Source organism: Pan troglodytes, chromosome 7 (genome assembly GCF_028858775.2).
Source record: "Pan troglodytes isolate AG18354 chromosome 7, NHGRI_mPanTro3-v2.0_pri, whole genome shotgun sequence".
Taxonomy (NCBI): Eukaryota; Metazoa; Chordata; class Mammalia; order Primates; family Hominidae; genus Pan; species Pan troglodytes.
Window position 1 is genome coordinate 50,055,217 of NC_072405.2, and position 21,975 is coordinate 50,077,191.

The 21,975-nt window shown below is 49.0% G+C and overlaps 1 protein-coding gene across 17 annotated transcripts in view; it reads right to left on the reverse strand.

Moving 5' to 3' along the window:
• Positions 1-21,975, reverse strand: part of ANK1 (ankyrin 1) — a 240,387-nt gene that overhangs the window by 98,199 nt on the left and 120,213 nt on the right. For 16 of the 17 annotated variants that reach the window (XM_016959397.4, XM_016959396.4, XM_016959393.4 and 13 more), the window contains exon 2: positions 3,895-3,996. In XM_016959397.4, the coding sequence (XP_016814886.1) occupies positions 3,895-3,996 (102 nt within the window). Of the gene's footprint in view, positions 1-3,894; positions 3,997-13,099; positions 13,219-21,975 lie in introns of those variants that run through there. The other variant, XM_063817055.1, reaches the window with a different exon arrangement.

Below are 21,975 nucleotides of genomic sequence, written 5' to 3' on the forward strand. Positions count from 1 at the left end.
ACGTGACTTTAAAATGAAATTATTCTATCCCTTCAGCCCATCTCTCCATATACACATGGAGATGCACAGGAAGTACATTGGACACAGGCATCTAAAGTGCAAACAATAAATTTTAAAATTGGCATTCATATAAGGGGGTTCCTGTATGCACACATGTGTGTGTTCTTACATATAAATTTCTTCTTTTCTGTAGACATGGTAATGATAATGATGATAGAACATTAGTAGACACAGTCTATGCAACAAGGAACTGCCCTGAATATTCAGACATCTCTTATATAAGCCAAGAGTTCCTCTTTCCACGCTACTTAGAGTAATTACTTCCTATTATGGCAAACAGTACGCATTCTTTCCACAAAAACATACTATTTGAAAGTGTGTTACTTATGTAAGGATAAGTATTTGCCCTGTTACCGCCACCACAGTCCATCAGCTCAGAAGATTCAAGCCGAAAGCAAATTCTCTTGCCATGACCCCGGGACAAGAGCTTGCTTTTATGCGTGTTTTAAAGAGCAGAAAGCTCTAGTAGCATTAAGAGGCTGGCCCTGTGCACATTACGCAGATGCAGGATCGTCCCGCTGGGTGCATTCATGGGTTTCATGCAGGCATGGGTTCAGCCACTGCAGTCCCTCCCCCACCACCAGGACTCTCCCTGCAACAGCAAAACCAAACTGCCCTGTGCAACCAGAATGAGGTTCAGGGAACCCTGACCAGCTCCTTTCCAGGCGCAGCCACCTGCAGCTACCTGTTCTGCTCAGCCACAGACCATAAAACAGGGACCAACAGGGCCACATCTGGCAGCTGTGGGAATTAACCAGCAGCAAGGGGCTTTGCACTTGGTGTGTCCTGTCTTTCGTTCCCTTCTGACGCTCATTTCATAACTTGCGGCAGTGTCCTCTTTAAGAGAGAGGCCAGGCTTAGCCAGGACTGCAGTCTTGAGTCTGAGGCAGGAGCCTCCCCTCAGCCTGAAGCAGGGCTGACAGCCACTTGTCACTGGCACTGAGCCAATCGGAAATGGTGTCAATAAAGTGCAAATAATACCTCGGTGCTTACTGCTCTCTGAGCCCAAAACGAACCGAAGAGGTGCTCTGAGGAGAGAAGGCAGAGTGACAAGGCAGTTACACCCAAGGCCTCTCCAACGGGAGACCAATCAGGACACAGCTATTCCCTGGTGGCATCAAAATCTTCCAATTTCACACAGAAAATGAGCCCTGGCTCAAGTCTAACACACGTTCAGTTGTCCCCATTTCAGCTGAATGGATTCCTCTGAGAGCTAGAATCTTAACCCTTGGAAGGCCTCTGAAGGTGTGATTCACCTCTGCTGAGAACTGCACTGCGGAGAAACACATCTGCAATTCTCCAGCCACAGTAAGAACAAAGAAAGCCTCCAGGTGTGCATCTCTGCAAGCCCAAGAATGCATCCCAGGTGGAGAGAGCGAGCAACCCACCCTGCCTATGGGGGGGCTGGGGCAGCACAGCTGCAGCCTGTGCAGCTGCTTCTGGAGGTGCGGTGCTAAGAAGGTCCCAGACCCTGTCTCCTGAACAACTCTCACACCAAGACTCTCACCCTGCCTCCAGACTTTGCTGCATCCACCTCTTGGCATCAAAAAATGGGCTGAGTTTCAACCTGCTATGCAAAGGCCAGCCTGGCAGATGCTTTGTTAGAACCACCACAATGTCCTTTGGGCTGTGGATATGTGGATGTTGGCATTTCTGGGTGGAGGGATGAGAAAAGGGGCAGGGGGCCTGGTCCTTCATCCAGTTTGCAAATTCCAGTCAGGTCCACATACCTCACTTTCCCTCTGAAGTGCACTGCCAGGGTCTTTGCTTCTTATCACACACCTACTTCTGTTTCCTATCACATACCATACTGCTCCATTCTTTCTGATCTTTTAGCTGTGAATTTCTGCCACTGCAAGACCAACTGAATCCAAATGGGGTCTTAGCCCTAGGAATGGAGGCAGGTAGTATTTTGCATTTTATTTATTTATTTATTTATTTATTTATTTTATTTATTTATTTAAGACAGAGTTTCACTCTGTTGCCCAGGCTGGAGTGTAGTGGCACGATCTCGGCTCACTGCAACCTCTGCCTCCTGGGTTCTAGCAATTCTTCTGCCTCAGCTTCCCAAATAGCTGGGACTATAGGCACGCACCACCATGCCCGGCTAATTTTAGTATTTTTAGTAGAGACAGGGCTTCACCATATTGGCCAGGCTAGTCTCGAACTTCTGACCTCATGATCTGCCTGCCTCGGCCTCCTAAAGTGCTGGGATTACAGGTGTGAGCCACCGCGCCCAGTCTATTTTATTTTATTTTTGAGATGGAGTCTCGCTCTGTCACCCAGGCTGGAGTGCAATGGCATGATCTCGGCTCACTGCAACCTCCGCCTCCTGGGTTCAAGCAATTCTCCTGTCTCAGCCTCCCAAGTAGCTGGGATTACAGGCACGCACCACCATGCCTGGCTAATTTTTGTACTTTTAATAGAGATGGGGTTTCTCCACGTTGGCCAGGCTGGTCTCGAACTGCTGAGCTCAGGTGATCCGCCCACCTCAGCCTCCCAGAGTGCTGGGATTACAGGCATGAGCCACTACACTGGATAGTATTTTGCATTTTAAACAGGGGCAGGATGGATAGGGAAACAGTAGATGAGGGGGTAGGACAGAGGCACGTTGCCCATGGAAAACCTAACCTACGTTCGGAAAATCTGGCCCTGCTAGCTTGGAAAAGTCACCCAAGCCACTAAAGTACAGAGGAACCATGAAGACACTATGCTAAATAAAAGAAGCCAATCTCAAAAGTACAAATATAGCAGGATTCCGTTTCTGTGAGGTCCCTATAGTAATAAAATTCGTAGAGACTAGAAGTTGAAGGGTGGTTACCAGGGGCTGGGGAGTAGTCGGAAATGAGGCGTTAGTGTTTCAAGAGAACAGAGTTTCAGTTTTGCAACATGAAAAGAGTTCTGGAGATGGATAATGATTACAGGATAATATGAATGGACTTAATCCCATTGAACTGTACGCCGAAAAATGGTTAAGACAGGAAATTCTATGCTGTATATCTGACCACAATTAAACACACATTTTTAATGGCTAAGATGGTTTTTAAAAAGTCGCAATGGATAAATGTATTCTAAATTAGAAACAATTAGCATGTGTAACTAAACAACTTAATTGGCAGGCAAATATCTACAAACAAACAAAACCTGTCACCAATCCACAAGCCCAAGCCACACACCTGTTCCCTTCCTGGAGGGTCATTTCCTCTCTATTTAGTTAGTTCCTGGATCTTTGGCTCCAAGCCCGAGTCTCCGCCCTCCAACCCAACCCAAACACATTTTGTTTCCTCGCCAGCCCCTTCTGAAGCTAAGGCTTGGCTGTGTCACTCAGGAGCCCTGGAGAGCCAGCCTCTGCACCAGCCCCGCCATCCTCAACCCGAGCCCACTCGCCTTTGTCAGCACCTGACACAAGCGGGGCCTCATTCCCCGACTTTCTTCTCAGGCTAGCCGAGAACCCACACAGACTGCTGGTGGACAAAGGAGACTGAACATCCCCACTGACACAGCATCTTTCAAAGGCTCTTCCTCCTGCCCCAATTCAAAGGCCACATATTCTAAGACAACAGCGGGAATCAATTGCAACTTCTAAGCGAGGAGACCGCAGGGGATCTGTGCGGGCCTCGCCCACACTGTTCAGGCATCAGCCCTTCTCTGTGGGGCCCTGGGCCACGGCAGGAGTGGAAACAGCAAGGTTAGGGCCTTCCACAGGCAGAAGCCCCGGGGGAGTTTTGAGGCCACTGAGAAAAGGTTAATAGAGGCAGTTTCAAAGCTCTCAGGAAATGGCATCAGGCAAGAGCTACTCTTCAGAGACAACAGGCCTGCCTCCATCCCACTTACCTGGTTACAGGTGTTAATATCTACCCCATTCCGCAGGTGATCCAAAGCTTTGTCCAAGTTACCTGATCTTGCTGCTCTCAGAAAGCTGGTAGCAGCATCGGCCTGTGAGGAAAAACAACAGGCGGTGAGTGTCCTGGGTGTATTAATGACTTCTCCACCCCGTTCAAGTCCCAGGCCCCCGCAGCAGCCCCTGCATCCTCTGATGTGGCACCCTGGTGCCCACAGTGACACCAGGTGTGCACAGGAGCCTGAGAGCCCCTGGTTGGACTGCCTTCACACCCAGGCCTCCCTTCCTTTGGTTTTTTGTTTTTTGTTTTGTTTTGTTAAGAGAGAGTGTTGCTCTGCCACTCAGGCTGCTGGAGTGCGGTGGCACAAGCGCAGTTCACTGCAGCCTTGAATTCCTGGGCTCAAGAGATCCTCCCAAGTAGCTGGGACTACAGGTGTGTACCACCATGCCCAACTGTTTTTTTAAACTTTTTTTTTTTATAGAGACAGGGCATCACTATGTTGCTCAGGCTGGTCTCAAACTCCTGAGCTCAAGCGATCCTTCCACCTTGGCCTCCCAAAGTGTTGGGATTACAGGCATGAGCCACCGTGACCGGCCCCCTTTTGGTATTTTTATAAGCAAACGTTCTTGGCTTGGACTCAGGAAGAATCAGCCTTTAAGGGGGAGCCCATTCCTATGGCAAGCGCACAGCACAGCCTGGTGTCTCCCTGCTCTGAGGTTTCAGGGGCTCCACAGTCTTGCTGAAGAGTTTGCAATATCACAGAGGTCCCTGGCCCCAAGAGTCATGAATGCAGGCACCAAAGGAACCAAGCGTGGGCTCTTTGGAGCTGTTTTGTGTTTTTGTTTCTATTTGTCTGTTTTTCCTTTTTAGAGATGGGGTCTCACTATGTTCCCCAAGATGGTCTCGAATTCCTGGGCTCAAGCAATCCTCCTGCCCCGGCCTCTGAAAGTGCTGGGATTACAGGCATAAGCCACCATACCCAGCCCTGTGTTTTTGTTTTTTAAGTAAACAGCACATAGCACTTACTATGTGCTAAGAGCCATTATTAGCACTTTACATATACAGTCAAGCCCATTTATTCAACCAACCATGGATGGAAAATTTGCAGGAAAAAAATTAAAAATAACAATACTAAAATAAAAAGTAATACTAACAGAAGGCTGGGCGTGGTGGCTCAAACCTGTAATCCCAGCACTTTGGGAGGCCAAAGCAGGTGGATCACGAGGTCAAGAGACTGAGACAATCCTGGCCACCATGATGAAACCCCATCTCTACTAAAAATACAAAAATTAGCTGGGCTTGGTGACGTGCGCCTGTAGTCCCAGCTACTCAGGAGGCTGAGGCAGGAGAATCGCTTGAACCTGGGAGGTGGAGGTTGCAGTGAGCCGAGATCACACCACTCCACTCCAGCCTGGTGACAAAGCAAGACTCCGTCTCAAAAACAAACAAACAAACAAACAAAAAAACCCAGTAATACAGAAAAGCAATGCTGTACAACAATTATTTACAAAGCACTTACATTAGGTATTATAAGTAATCTAGAGATGATTTAAAGTATATATGACGATGTGGGTAGGTTATATGCAAACACTATATCACTTTACATGAGGAACTTGAGGATCTGTGGATTTTGGTATCTACAGGGGGTTCTGGAACCAATCCCCCACGGATACCGAAGGATGACTATAATATATATTCACACACATGCACACGCACAGATAAGCATTTTATCCTCATTTTGAATACCCAAGAGGTAAGTGGGATTTCAGAGTCCCATTTTACAGATGAGTGGGCTGAGGCACAGAGAGCAGAAGTGCCTTGTGCAGTGTCCCACAGCAGGGAGGAGGCACAGCCAGGACTCAGATGCAGGTAGTGTGGCTCAGAAATTCATGAGCCGAACCTCCCAGCTCTGCAGCCAGCTCAGTCTCAGCTTTAACACCAGGCGCCCCCCCCAACAGATTTCTTAAATGAGAGTGAAGCTCTTCTGTTCCTTAGCTGCTGCTACGTCACCCACCCCATGCATCTCAGACCTTGCCCCCAGGAACATCTGTTTCCTTTAAAGATGAGTGACAGCCAGAGAGGGTGAGAGCTGAGGACAATAAAATAAAGTTTACTAATTGATATGGTTTGGCTGTGTCCCCACCCAAATCTCATCTTGAATTGTAGCTCCCATAATTCCCACGTGCCCTGGGAGGGATCTGGTGGGAGGTACTTGAATCATGGGGGCTGGTTTTTCCCATGCTGTTCTCATGAAAGTGAATAAGTCTCATGAGATCTGATAGTTTTAAAAAGAAGAGACCCCCCTGCACATACTCTCTTGCCTGCTGCCATGTAAGACATACCTTTGCTCTTCCTTCATCTTCTGCCATGATTGTGAGGCCTCCCCAGCCACGTTGGACTGTGAGTCCATTAAACCTCTTTCCTTTATAAATTACCCAGTCTCAGGTACATCTTTATTAGCAGTGTGAGAACAGACTAATACACTCACAAAGACAAATGTAATGATTAAAGCCCAGTCCTCAGGCATTGGAGCCCGTGGCCTAGACTCAGAGCCACTCCACTGGGTCTAGCTGAGTGCCCTCAGGTACTTAGACACCGTTGGCTTCTATTTCCTTATTTGTAAGGTGGGGAGAGTAAAGCCTTTCTTGTCCCCTTTTCATGATGCTTAAAAGAAATAAACAGTGTTTGGCACATAGTTGCATACAAGGCTGAGTTGAAAGGGTGAGAGTGGTCATATGACAAGCCACACATGGGAGAAGCGTGTGACACCATTCCCACAGAAGACCCACAGTGGCTTCCTCTCCACCCAGGCACTTTGTCTCCTTCCTCTACATGCCCTCCTAAAAAAAACATGCTGCAGTGGGCTGAATGGTGCCCCCCAAAAGATATGTCCACACTCTTATCCCTGGAACCTGTGAAGGTGACCTTATTTGAAAAAAAAGTCTTTGTAGATGTAATTAAGTCATGGATCTTGAGACGAGATCATCCTAGATTACCTAGGCTGGCCCTAAATTCAATGACAAGTGTCCTTAGAAAAGACAGAAAAGGAGAAGACACACATGCACACACACACACACACACACGCACATGCATGCACACAAATCTACACATACACACCCATACACAGACGTGTGTGCACACACATGCACACCAAGAGATGCATACACACACACACATGCACAGATACACACACATGCACACATACACATGCACATACAGAGACCTGTGTGCACACACACACATACACACATGTTCACACACACGTATACACACACACAGAGGTGAAACTATGTGAAGACAGAGCCAGAGACTGGAGTGACTTTAGCCATGCACAAGGAAGCAAGGAACCTCTGGGAGGTGGAGGCTCATAGAAGAAGGCCCTGAAGCCCTGGAGGGAGTGTGTCCCTGTGGAGGCCTTAATTTAGATCTCCAGCCTCCAGACAGCGAGAGAACACATTTCCGTAGTGTCAAGCCACTAAGTGTGTGGCGATTTGTTACAGCAACCATGGGAAACTCATGCACACACTAGTGATGACCACCCTTGAACACCCTTGAACACAGAAGACTCCAAATCTACAGCCGAAGACCAAATGGAACTCTCATCCTCCTCCCCAAAGCAGCGCTTCACGTCTTCACCACTGAAACAGGGAGTCCCCAGGGCATCAGCAGTAGGGTTCTCCAGCCTTCCAGACAGGGGGTCCTCCCTCCACACTCAGGTGCTGCCCCACACCACCTCCCAGCCCCCACCCACAACCCCAGGCCTGCAGAAATGCTGCTTCCTCGCTCTGCCTCCCAGCCAACCTCCTCCATCCCTGCCTCACCCAGCCAACCTCCTCCATCCCTGCCTAACTGGTCTTCCCCAAATCCTGACTTCCTGCCAGCCCTCCCCAACCTCAGGTCCCACATGGGCCCCCTATGATGTAAGCTCAAGTTCAAGTCCAAGCCCTGTGGCTGCCTGTTCATGAGGCACACTCATCTCGCTGTCCCCACAGCGGCAGGAGCCCCTTCTCACCTCCCTTGTCCTCCATGACATTCTCATGCTCTGTCTACCTCCTGGCCTGCACCTTCCTCCTCCCTGGGCCCTGAAGCTCCATCTCCTTCTGGTTTGCTACTTCCAATCTTTCTTCCCTTCAAGGCCCTGATGGTGGCTACTTCCTGCATGAATGACACTATGCTTAGACACTCAGTATTTGCCATCTTTAAATCTAGGAACCACAAAACAGGAGCTTGTTTTTTTTTTTTTTTAATGCACTTAAAATATCTCTTTCTCTAGCTATTGAATTCAGGCAAGTCTTGTCTCCCCAGCCAAACTGTTTGCTTCTTGGGGCAGGGACCAAGTCTTCTATCTCTTTTGAATCCTCCAAAGCATTAAGTGTCTGCTAGGGCGAGGCCTCCCTTGACCTAAAGCACATGGCATTCACATCCTAGGTTCCTCAGCAAGGCATCTGTGGGGCAGGAAATATTTCAGAAATGAAGATCAAGCTGTTGGCTCTCCAGGCATGAGCTGGGTTTCCAGAGAAAACCCAGTCAAGGTTTAGTCTCTCAGATAAATGTTACTTATGCTACTGATTCAGAAAGTCTGTCTAGATTCAATTATTAGGAAAAACACTATATTATTTCCCAAGAATAAGAATGTTAAAGAGACATTTCTCCCACCAATTAACTACTGTTTATGGCACAATAATAGGATTCAGGCTGAAAACCTGAGAATGGGTGGATAAAAATAGACTCAATATCCACTAATGACACTGACTGTTCAAAGCACTGAATCCAGGAAGAAAAGAAGAATATTTATGACAAACTGGCAGGGCGCGGTGGTTCCTGTAATCTCAGCACTTTGGGAGGCCAAGGCAGATGGATCACTTGAGGCCAGGAATTAGAGACCAGCCTGGTCAACATGGTGAAACCACATCTCTATTAAAAATAGAAAAAGTAGCCGGGCATGGTGGTGCATGCCTGTAATCCCAGTTACTTGGGAGGGTGAGGCAGAAGAATCACTTGGACCTGGGAGGCAGAGTTTGCAGTGAGCTGAGATTGCGGCACTGCACTCCAGCCTGGGCGACAGAGAGAGACTCTGTCTCAAAAAAAAAAAAAAATTTATGACAGACAAGCACATAAATAGAGGGTAAGGGAAGCTCCATATGGACTAGATTGAGGAAAGCTAAACCATTTCTGTCGTTGCCATAATAGAATACTAAAATTATAATACCAACCATTGGGACAAATGTATTACCAGCATTATATCTTTTAATTCTTATAACAACCTGTGGGTAGGTATAATTATTATCCCCATTTTAGAGGTGATGAAACTGAGGTTTTGAGAGGTTAATAACTTGCCCAAGTTCTGCAGATAAATACTTGGGGTGATTCAATCCAGGGGTACCCCACTGAAGTCTATGCCTTTCCACTGCCCTTGACCCCAAGGGCGTTCTTGGCCATTTCGAGCCTGAGGGTGTTCAGGCAGCCCTGACAGGCTGGCGGCTGGGCAGGCCTATATGCCTAGGCCGTTAAAGAGCTAATCCATGGCAGAGGAAAAATGCTAGGAGGTCCCACTCAGGCTCTGTCCCTGAGCACTCTATTCAGACCAAGACAGGTCTCTAGAAGGGAACCATCTAGTTCCAGCCCTTCTTGTCACTGAAGATAAAATTGAGGCCCAGGGAAGTAAAGTGACCGGCTAAGGTCACCTAGATAGTTAGCAGTGAAGTGCAATTGCTAAAGCTTTTTCTTTCTTTCTTTTTTCTTATTTTATTTTATTTTATTTTATTTTTTTTTTTGGTCTTCTCCAGGCATAGAGTAGTCAGGACTCTGCGGGATCCTCAGGGCATCTGGGAGGTGAACTGCAGATAATGATGCCACTCCCAGTAGCAACTACACATCATTCAGTTTAATTCTACAATGTATTTACTGGGGTCCTATTTCAGGACCCATATCCTGCTAGGGCAAAGAGAGAATAATCACTCAGAATATAGGTCCTTGTTCTCTTGATCTGAATAATCAAGCGATTGTGTTATAAATGGGTCATGTGCATGCATGCACCTGTGGATCCATTCCATGAGTTTTCATTGAGAACCTCCTAGGGGCCAGGCAATATTTCAGCTACAGAGCAAATGGCCCTTGTTGGGATATGAGACTCATCTTTACCATCGTGTTCTGCTGAGCCCCTACTGCCCATCTGTCTAGTCCAACTGCTCCAATTCAATGACCTGTCCTCAGTACATCCAGCAAATGCAACAGGGCAGGAGGCGTGTCCAAAGAATCCAATGTGTTCCATTCAAAACATTTACCTGAGCGCATACTGACCCAAAAAACAACAGCAACAAAATACAAACCTGACCATCTCTGGGCTATGACAAACCGGAGCAGAATGACTGGCCCTCTCCAAGGCTCATCCATTCCCAGATCAGGAGGCCAGGAGGCCTGCTCATCCTATACAGAAAACTACCCCACCGTGTCCACAAGCCTTGGCCACCAGTGAGGTGCTGGCACCTCTGTTGTGCACCCCACCAAAGCTGTCTTCTGGTGTCTCTTCCCCTCCTCATCTCTAGCTTCGTTTTAATCTAATTCTACCTGTGTGCGTGTTCGGGGATCTGCACACAGCAGACATTCTGCTGTGCCTGCATCCCTGCTGCCTAATCAATGTGATGTCCCTGAACTTCCTTTCAAAACAAAACAAGTTTACTTTCACAAAGCTCTCCCTAGGTTTTAAACACACCACACAAATTAATTCACTCCCTCCTCAGAATAATTTCACAAGGCAGGTGTTTTGTTATCTCCTTTTTATAGATGAAGTGACCAAGTCACAGAAAAGTAACTTGTCCAAAGTCACATAGCTAATATGTAGCATGGCCAGGATTTGAGTCTAGGTAGCATACTTCTTAACTATTGTGCTATACCGCTTCCTGGGTCAATCATTTCCCTTCCTTCCTTCCTTCTTTCCTTCCTTCCTTCTTTGCCTCCTTCCCTCCTTCCTTCCTTCTCTTTCTCTCTGTCTCTCTCTTTCTCTCTTTCCTTCTTCCTTCCTTTCCTTTCTTTTCCTTTCTTTCTTTCTTTTTCTTTCTCTTTTTTCTCTTTCTTTCTTTTTCTCTCTCTCTCTTCTCTCTTTCTTTCTTTCAAGACAGAGTCTCCCTCTTTCTTCCAGAGTGGTCCCCCAGTGGTGCAGTTATAGCTCACTGCAGCCTCAAAGTCCTGGGCTCAAGAGATCCTCCTGCGTCAACACCCCCTTCCCCCGAATAGGTGAAACTACAGGCGTGCACCACCACACCTGGCTAATTTCTTTATTTTTTGTAGAGATAAAGTCTCCCTATGTTGCCCAGGCTGGTCTTGAACTCCTGGCCTCAAGCAATCTTCCCACCTCCGCCTCCCAAAATGCTGGGATTACAAGCACGTGCCACTGTGCTGGCCTAATCATTTTCTAGTGCTCATAAGGGTCCTCTCCAGTTCAGCTCTGGCTGGAGAAAGCCTTCTGCCTGGGTTTGGAGGCTGTGCCCACGTCAGGAGGAAGGGAATGGAAGAGAAGGAAGGGAACAGAATTCTTCCTAGGAATTAAGTTCTCATCAGGACTGCTCTGAAAGGGTAGTGAATCCTGGTTACCTGAGACACCCAGACTATTATTAAACTTGCACTTCCTGAGCAGATACTAATATAGCAATAGATGGGGTGCGAGGGGGCTCCAGTATCCTGAGAGGGAGGGGCCGGAAGCACGCTGCAGAATGTCAACATGCTGTCACCCATGAGCAGGGGACATTGGGAAACACCAGCAGGCAGACCCAGGTGAGAGAACCCCAGGGCCTCCTCACACCTTCTCTGGGGGTTGGGGTGGCCTAAGTTTTCCCTAGGACAAATCATGACTGACCTCAAGATCTTTAGTACAAAATTCCTATCTAGAAAGGCGAATGGAAACTGAGCTAATATCAATTGCTGTAAACAGTCATAAGGCAATACCACTTTCCCAAGGGGTCTTGTTGGAGCAAAATGCAGCTTCTTTAACGCAGCCACTGTCAGAGCTCTCAGGAAGAGATTTCAGGTCCTTTCCTGGGGGACCTGCAGCCCAGCCAGAAGACAGGCAGCAGCCCTGATGTGGAGCTGTCTGCTTGTGCTTGGGGGATCTGAGAGCCGCACTGGGGTATGAGGAAAGACAGCTGTCCCCAGCCAGCATAGCCTGGTAGCCCTGCCTTTACTCCCTTGACGATGGAGAAACAGAGGTGAACACTGGGCCCTAGTGAGTGTGTGTTTTATTATGTTTCTTTCCTTTTGCCTTCCAGAAAGGTGTGCTGTTACAGCTTTACAAACTGTCTCCAGGCTCCCCAGTCTGACTACCATTGGCAAAAATAAAATGAATAAGTTAAAGGTGTCACTGAGGAAACAAGACGCCTGAGCGGAAGTGCTGGGCTCCCTCTTAATCTCTCAACCCGAACTCGGGACCTTGGGAAAATCCCTGGGGTTCCCTGTGCTGTCTGCACCCCACCCTGGAGGCCGGGCAGGGTGGGCTGGGACGTCACTGGGGAAGACCTGGCTGGGATGCACTGCTCGGCCACTTGATGCTGTGCTCATCTAAGGCCCCAAACCTCCATTTCCCCATTGCTAAAATGGGGATCTTGCCAGGGGGCTGCGAGAATCGAAGGGGACAGCGGCAGAGAGCTCCAGGCTTGCCAGGGCGCCCAACAGGTCTGCCTTCCTCTGCCCCATTCATTTCCTGCTACCTAGGGGCCTCCGGGTGCCTCACGTTTCTGAGTTTTAGGGGCCACACTTGCCGCAAGCCAGGCCCCCGCCCGGCCCAAGGCCGTGCATCTTCCACCCCCTGCTGAATCTACCCGGCCAGGCTCTCCCCTGGGGTGAGGGGACTCGGCCTCGGCCAGGGCCCGGCCCCCCTCGGGGCACCCCGGCGGCGGCTCCACGCTCCCGCCCGTGCCCCTCTTCCGGGCCGGCCACAAGTCCCGCTGCCTCCCAACCCCGGCTCCAGCCCCTCCGCGGCCGCAGCCTTCAGGCCAGAGGAATTTTCCTCTGGATCCTGCTAGAAGCCTCGGCAGCAGAAGGGCAGCCCCAGCGCGCGCACCCGCACCCGCCGGGGAAAGTTGGCGCCGGGCAGCCGGGCGCGGAGCCACAACCCGCAGGACGGACGCAGAGCCCCGGCCCCGGCCCCGGCCCCGATCCCCGCGCCCCGGCCCCGGCCCGGCAACCGCGACAGCTCGTGCACTCACCGCAGGGTCTGGCCCGGACCTGCCCTGTCGCGCTGCCATCGTCCGGCGCCGGCGCTGAAATCCGAGCCCGGCTCCCGCTCCCCCTCCCGGTTATCTGCTGGGCGGCGCGGGGAGCGCCAGCAAGTTACGCGGCATCTGGCTAAAAATACAGGCGCCCTCCACTCGCCCCGGCCCGGCCCTGGCCCTGCGCTCTCCCGCCCGCCAGCCTGCCGCTAATGGGATCTCTTCATTTTCTCTCCATGATTATGTCAGATGGGAAAGTTAATGCGAAGCGCTCTCCGGAGAGCAGGCACCTGCTGCCAAGCCCTGCGAAGGGGGTGCGCGCGGGGGCGCGGGCGGGGGTGCAGCCCCAGCTGCAGGTGCCGGCCGGCGGGCTCGGGGAGGGCGTCCTGCCCCTGCGGAGGGGAGGCACACACGTCCAATGGAGGTGAGGAGCTCCAAGCTGCATGGCCTCCCTCCCTGTCTCCCGCCTCCCCGAATGCCCTGGTGAATGGGCCCCGGAGCTTGCCGAGACGCGGCCGGGGTGAGCTCAGCAAACTCTATTTATGCCCCATAACCGATTTGCATGTTTTGAGCTCTTCCATCGTGTCGTGAGATACCAGTTAATCAGCCTATTCCAGATTCTGCCTGAGAGCCGCCAGACGCAGCTGGGTTGCAGGAGGGCAGAGCTGTCACTCCCCGCTGCCTCCCGCACTGCTCTGACGCTGGCGGTTAACTAGCGTCACCCGAGGCTGTGTCCGTGCAGTAAGCAACCAGTGTTCTGTCCTGGGACCACTATCACCCTTTCATGCAGTCATTTCAGGGGCAGATGTCAAAACCCATGTTTGGGATTTTGGAGAAGACTTGGGGTGACATCATCAAGAGTAGGCTCAATTCAGAGGGATGAGGGAACCGTAAGTAAAAGCAGTGTCAGGTAACTGGGCCCCTGGCAATATGGCTTGTTCAGATCATAGGTGTTTTGTATCATAAGCCGGCTTCTTGCTGGCTTCAAGTCACAGTCAAGACACAATACCAAATGCTCTTTTCCTCTCCCGCTGTCCCCTGACATTGTACAGTACAGCTGCGCGTTGGTGAGGAACTAGCATGCTGAGCGCCTATTAGCTGATGGACATACTGCATTATCTCATTTAATCCTCACAGCCACCCATAAGGTAGGCAACGCTACTACAGTTGGATAAATGAAGAAACTGAGCCCAGGGAGGTAATGGGTGGAGACCAAGGTCACCACTAGTAAATGGTGGGTCCAACTGGTTCAAAGCCAAATTGATCCAAAGCCCTGCCACTGGCAGCACCAGCAAGATTCCTAACAATAGTGTACTCAGCGCCAGGAAGAGATAATGTGGGGGATGATCTTGAAGGATCATAATCCCAGCACTTTGGGAGGCTGAGGCGGGGGGATTGCTTGAGACCAGGAGTTCAAGACCGGCTTGGGCAACATAGTGAGACCCCCTGTCTCCACAAAAAAAAAAAAAAAAAAATTAATTAGCCAGGCAAGGTGGCACATGCCTGTAGTCCTGGCTACTCAGGAGGCTGTGACAGGAGGATCACCTGAGCCCAGGAGTTGGAGGCTGCAGTGAGCTATGATTGCACCACTGCGCTCCAGCCCAGGTGACAAGAGTGAGACCCTGTCTCTAAAAAAATAAAAATTAAAAAAGAAGAAAATACTGTGAGAGTGTGTTACAAAGCCAGGTACGCTTCAAAGCTATGCAGCAATCAGGGGGCATCCCAAGGAAGTGGGATAATCAAAGATCAAGAGAAAAGGCCAGGGTGTTGCCAAAAAGAGGGATCTGAAGTGTAATAATACAACTCCTCCCCATGGGGGTTAAAAAACTGGTATTTGAAGATGACAATGTGAGAATTCTCCAGGCATAAGATCCTCCACAGCACTGGGGCTGAACTTGAGGATGGGCACCCTCTCGAAGGCAGCAGCCTGTCTGGATGTAAGTCACACAGCCCCTTCCCTCCCCAGGCACATGCTGCTAAAGCCCAGCTCACCCTCCAGGTCTCTCGCCTCGCACCTCTGAAAACCACCTTCCAGATTTGCTAGAATCCTCTACACAGAGAGCTCCAATTAATAAATGATGGTTACTGGAACATCCCTGATCACAGCCCAGTGGAATATCTCAAGGGATTCTAATGCACTGTTCCAACATTAATATTTAGAGAGAGAGAGAAAATTCCCCGCTCAGATGAGTAAATAATATATATAATACTTTTAAAAACACAAATGCAATTGACTTGCACAATGAACTGAAAGAGATACTATTTTTTAGCAACTATTTGAGGATTAATTGACACACTATGAGTTGCACATTTAAAATGTACAATTTGCTAAGTTTTGGCATATGTATATCCCTGAAACCATGGCCACATAAGATAATGGGCATAATCACCTCCAAAAGTTTCCTCATGCCTCTTGGTATTCCCTGCCTCCTGCCGGCCAGTCCACATCCTTGTCAAGACTGGGTATGGTCTGTCTTAATTCAGACATCCTAATAGATGCACCACATGGCTAATTAAAAAAAAATTTTTGTAGAGAAGGGGTCTGTTGCATTTCCCCAATAACTGATAATATTAAACACCTTTTTCAGGTGCTTATCTGCCATCTATATATCTTCTTTTTTTTTCTTTTTTCTTTTTTCTTTTTTTTGAGGAAGAGTTTAGCTCTTGTTGCCCAGGCTGGAGTGCAATGGCATGATCTTGGCTCACTGCAACCCCCACCTCCCAGGTTCAAGCGATTCTCCTGCCTCAGACTCCTGAGTAGCTGGGATTACAGGCATGCACCAACATGCCCAGCTAATTTTGTATTTTTTTAGTAGAGATGGGGTTTCTCCATGTTGGTCAGGCTGGTCTTGAACTCCTGACCTCAGGTGATCTGCCTGCCTCGGCCTCCCAGATTGTTGGGATTACGGGCGTGAGCCACTGCGCCCAGCTTATATATCTTCTTTGGTGATACATCTGTTCAAATCTTTTGTCCGTTTTTAAGTTGGAATGTTTGTTTTCTTATTGAGTTTTGAGAGTTCTATCTATACAGAATATCTGTCTTAAAGGTGAGATAAACAGATCTTACAAGTAAAATATTCAAAGCTCAGTAGCAAAACATTCCCAGTCGCATTTTGGTACTCGGTTCTTATAATTCTTAAGCTGTATCTTTCTTCATATTATACAACGCTGTCGGTTATATACAATCACAAATTAAAAGATGTGATAGTCATAGTGGACCAGAAGCTGAATACAACCCACAGCACTCTGAGTGTAATGGGAAAGATGCTGAAGTATTATCAGAGGACTTTAGTTCTCAGAACTGCCAAGAATTCTTGACATTAGTCATGACCTCCTTAGGGTTGAGGCTTTGAAACTTAGGCAGGCGATGAGTCAGGCAAGGCCCAAGAGGAGGAGAAAGAACACAACTACAAACATGTTGCTCAGTGAGGCCTGAGGCTAAAGGAGCTGAGATGATAAAGCTAAGGGAGAGAGCCCTTGAAACACAAATTCCAGCACTGCAGCCTGGAATGCCATATTGGAGCTAATTATATGGTGCCCAGTCCCAGGTGTGGTGGCCTGCCACCAGGACTGAATTCTAAATGTCTCCCAGGCAGAGACAGCTTGGTTCTCATGTTCCAAATTCCCAGTCCCTCTCCCTTGCTTTCCCCACCTACTCCTCTATGTGACTGGCACAGTGCTGGGCAGTGCTACACACAGTGATTACTGACTGGTGTTAGAAGAATGATGTCCCCACCACTTCCATGAGTCATAAAGAAACTGTAAGTCTTGGGGTTCAATTGCTATGGAAAAGATTTAGATTCCACAGAAAGAACTTTCCAGCTATAAGAGATACGTGACTTAATAGAACTCTTTATTCAGAAAGGGTTTAATCTTTGCAGGAGATCCTTCAGGGTGGCAGAAAAAAAAAACCTCAACATTTGATCTGGCATATAGACCACTGGGTAAGCTGTACAACTTGGAAGGGTCTCTTTGGGCTCTAGGGATTCAGAAAGCTAAACTATTGTTCTTTTCCCCATAACTGACTGTCCCCTCAACCTTCCATCACAACCACACCCTTAGACCACAAATAATCATCCTGCTTCTCCATCTGCATTTTGTTCATACTTCAAGGCTGCACGTTTTAATGTAGGCATTTAGTGTGCTAAGAACTTGCTAGTGAGATCAAAACAAACCACCAGAAAGGAATTGATGGGCTGAAGAAAAGGCTAAAGACTCTCGGCAGACACAGGCCACTGTTCTAGCCTGTAGCTTCATGGAGTCTTCAGGCTTTTCCCGTCTTGCTAAATATTTTACCTACTGTCTCCTTGCAGGTCTCTCTGCAGACAAGCATAATGAAACGCTGGAGGCCTCGCCTGTGGTGTTCTGTCCTCTGGGCCACATGCAGCTATGCCAAGCAGGGATGATGTGGGAGAGAAGAAAGGGAAGAAATAGACTATGCAGCACTTAAACCCCCAGCTCGCTCCTGGCTTGATGCAGTGGGCTGTTCTCAGTATAGACAGGGACTCTGGGACACTTGACGGGCTGCTGCTGCTGTCAATTCCTGCAGGGATTTCACGAGCTGGAAGAACACAAGCCTGCAGCAAAGAATCCCATGCGAGTGGGATTCTCAGGTGACTCTGCCTCCCCAGGATGATTTGGGAGAACAGGTCCCGGCTGCTTCAAATGGTGGCCAGTCCGAGACATGAAGTGGCTCCTCTCTACAGGGACATCAGAGCTGAGATCAGGGCAGCCCCAGGATTCGAGAGAAGGGCATCCTGGCAGCTCAGGCCCTGTGGCAATGACCGTTGCGCTTAACCCTCCTATGCAATCAACTCAAACCCAGAACTCAATAGCAACAACACTATTTGCTTTCTGGACAGCCTCTTAAGAGGCTCTAAATCAGTAGGTCTCCCACAATTGAGCTGTGCAGCTTTTGATAAAGGAAATGACTTTTCTGAGCATTGATTTCTTCATCAGTAAAATGAAAATAGCTTCACCCATCTCTCCAATATTGGGAGAATAATGTAAAATGCTGACCACCACTTCTGGCACATTTGGTAAGTGCTCTATCAATGACAGCTGATGCTCTTTTTTCCTCCTCCCCTCCACTTCTTCTCGACTAAAGCTTTTGTCAAAAGTTAATGTCTCCCCCAGAGGTGTGGGGTGTCACTGATCTTGCTTCAACACTGGAAAATCAAGGCCTCATCACTGCTTACCCAGGGTCAAACACCCATGGTCAAGATCAGGATCCCAAGAAATCTCAAAGCTCTACCCTGCACCCAGACCTCTTGGGCTTACAATGCACCCTTTTCAATGCCCATATTCTCTGCAGCAAAGAAACAATGTGTGGACTCAGTTGTGCCCCCACGCTCCCTGTCCGCAGCTGCCCTTGCAGTGTCCTGCTGCTGGCTGTGGCCAGCTGACCCGTTGGGCTCTCCTCCTGACCCTCCTTCCATCTGTTCCATCCTCATCCACCCAAGGAGCCGCCCCTGCTCCTAGAGACTCTGGGCACCACTGATAAGGGTGGGTACCAGGAACTCCACCCTTTACTGAGAAAGGCAGGCTGGTTTATCGCCACTCAGACCCAGCCAGCGACCACCCTGGGGAGTGTGTCAGCCACCAGGAGCATCACTGTTGGGGAAATGTTATTAACTAGGAAGGAACTTTACAGAATGTTCCACACAAATGTCACATTGAATTGAATCAGAAATCCAGCCTGACCCCCTCCAAACCTGGTCATTCCTTCTTAACCTTAATGGCAGTGACAGAAGAAAGGGAGAGGGGAATGGAGTCTTGGTTGTTTTTCTATTTAACTTTGTGTAGGGAGTGCCCAGTGGTCAATTAAGGTATCCTGGGCACCTGGCCTGGCTGGAGTAAGGGATGGCAAGTGCGGGGGTCTATTTAGGGAGGTGATCAGAGCCCGGATCAGGCCCCACAGAGTTGGCACCAATCTCCATCATGTTCTTTTTAAGAGGGTTGGCAGCCCTGGAGTCTATTTTTAAACCCATGAGAAAGGTGCTGTGTGGATTCCAAAAAGGGCCAACATTAAACCCGAGATCCCTGGAGGAGGGAGGGAAGGGGGGAGGCACAGCTGAACCTAGGATTTTCTCTTCACACACACAGGGGTTCCCCTTATTCCTGGGATCAGATATTGACTGTCCTTCCAAAGGGATCTCTTGGGTTACAGGCCCACTCTTTGGCATGGCTTTGGTGGAATTCGACTCCTAACGAGCTCGTGAGTTGGAAAGGGTTTTGCACACCGGGTCTATTTTTCAGAATTGAGATTTTTTTAAATCCCTCTACCCCCAGTGTGAAAAATCCATGTGCTTTTGATATATCTGGCATCTCCCCCTTCTTCCTACTTTCAAATCACATGTTCTGGAACCCCCGCTCCCTCCTGCATGCACTGCAGAGCCCACAGCCGAGAATTTACAACAGGAAGATCCAAGGAAAGTCTAAGTTCCCCATGGCCACGGTGCCCAGCTCCCCAGAAACCCAGTCCCGGTGCTGGAGAAGGATGGGGAGTGGACCCAAGTGGCAAGCCTGCGGGGGACAGGATTATTTTCCCAATAGTGAGAAATAAACAGGCATCCAAACGCCACTGTTTCCCATCAAATAACCAGATGAAGCGAACAGAATGTTTTATGTACAATAACAAATTTCAGCTTCAGTATCTGTGTCTCTTTTTGGATAAGAAATAGAACCAGAATTCCTAAAGAACAAAATGCCTTGAGATTAAGCAAATGCTTCTGCTGAATAGTTCTGGGACCACCCAGGACTCCCTGGGCAGGGAAGTAGGAGACGAGGTCTCTTCTCATCTCCGCTCAACTCAGAATCCCCAAGCCTAGCACAGAAGCACCACTCAATACATGTTTCCTGAGCAGAACATGATGCAGTTTTGTGCCCCATGTCAACCAGGTAGGAGCTCCCACCAGTCATGCTGAAAACAACAGACATGAGTTTAAGCACAATGCTGGCCACACAACAGAGGCTCCATAAACGTTAGCTGGATTGGAATCCAGTCAACTCAGATTTCTAAATGAATCAGATGTTCGGGGCTAGTTGACTAAATTGTCCATGTCCCCACGTGCTATTATAGCCCCTGTAGAAACAGCCTGGGGACCACTGTCCTCTTCTGGGCAGGGAAGTTTCAGGTGCTTCCCATCACAGGGCCAGGGCCGTGCTGCAGAAAAAAGCCTCCACACCCCAACCTGCCCTGTCCATCCTTTCCCCACAATCTCCATTAGTCCTAAATTGCCAGTCCAAGCCCAAGAGAGCAATTGTTTCTTCAGTCCCAAGGCAGCGAAGCAGACAGCTCTTTAATAGTTCACATCTTTCTGCTGAGGGTGGGAAGATATTGGGGTGTCTTGTGGGTGCCTAAATAGAATTCCAAGTGCACCCGCATCACCAAGCACCCTGGCCCACGCCGCAGAGCATGCCACATTTCCCCACTGCGCAAGGAATGGGCTGCATTTAGAATTGACACTTCAGAACATATTGTGGACTGGGGAGCCGAGACTAGAGTGGAAATTACACACATTTTGGAAAATGTGGATGAGCAGCACTGCCAGAATGGGCCCATTTACTAAACTACCTCCAGTGTTTCCAAACATTAGGGAAACCTTCCTCTGCAGCCTGCTGGTATGCGAGGAGGAGGAGCACTCTGGAATACTCCAGTATTTCACATACTGGAGAAAATGCAAAATCAAAATCATTGGGAAGGTGCTAATAGGGAAAATAGGGACTCTTCTTTTTTTCTCAAATTGCCAAACAGGCTTAAGTACTGGCAGTGAACCCCATGGCTCCAGAGTTTCTGAAGGATGCCCAGGCGTTGGACAGCCCTGCATGGCACGCTCTTCCTCAGCAATGAAGAAAGATTCCCACCCTTCCTTAGAAATGCAACTTTGCCTGATATGAGCTGCCATCTGGAGCAGGCGGGGCCGACCAGGGGGTACCCTGAGACTTCTCCTTTATTTGAACAATTTGCCCCAAGGGACAGAGCCAGGATGGGTGGCCCATTGCCAGCCAGAGAGACCTGCCCAAGATTCCAGAGGGGCTTGTGACCCTGAAATTTGGGGTCTGTGCCCCTGGAGTTTGTCCAGCCTCTGGAGCAAGGCTTCCCTTACATGGAGAAGGTAGCCTTGAACCATCCATTGGGAACTAGGCCTGGAAGGCCCCGTCCACACCCTCTAGCCCATGATGATTCACCGCAGAGACAATGAGATACAGAAGTGAGAGCAGGAAGGGGGAACCGATTTGAAGATAATAATAATAAAGCTACAGTTAGCAGGGCATGGTGGCTTATGCCTGTAATCCTAGCACTTTGGGAGGTTAAGGCAAGAATATCACTTGAGGCCAGGAATTTGAGACCAGCCTGGGCAACATAGCAAGATCTCTGTTTCTCCATACACACAAAAAATTAAAATTAGCCATACATGGTGGTGCGCACCTGTAGTCCCAGCTACCCGGGAGGCTGAGGTGGGAGAATCGCTTGAGGCCAGAAGTTCAAGGCTGCAGTGAGCTACGATCCTGCCATGGCACTCTAGCCTGGGCAAAAGAGTGAGACCTTATTTCTAATAATAACAATAATAATAGCTACAATGTGTGAGCCAGGTATTGTTCAAAGCATGTTAGATGTTAACACATTTAACCCTCAAAACCACCCTACGAGTTAACAGCTATTATTATTCCCATTTGACAGAAGCAGCTAAGGCACAAAAACATTAAGTCATTTGTCCAAAGTCCTCCAGGAGTAACATGATGCCTGATGCCTGGGGTGGTGCATGAAACACAGTAAAGGGGCTGGCCCTGGGCTTCGCACCATTCTGCAACCTAAGGTATTTTTAGGGTAGAGGGGAAAACTGAAATTCAATATTCTCCAGTAAGAGTTG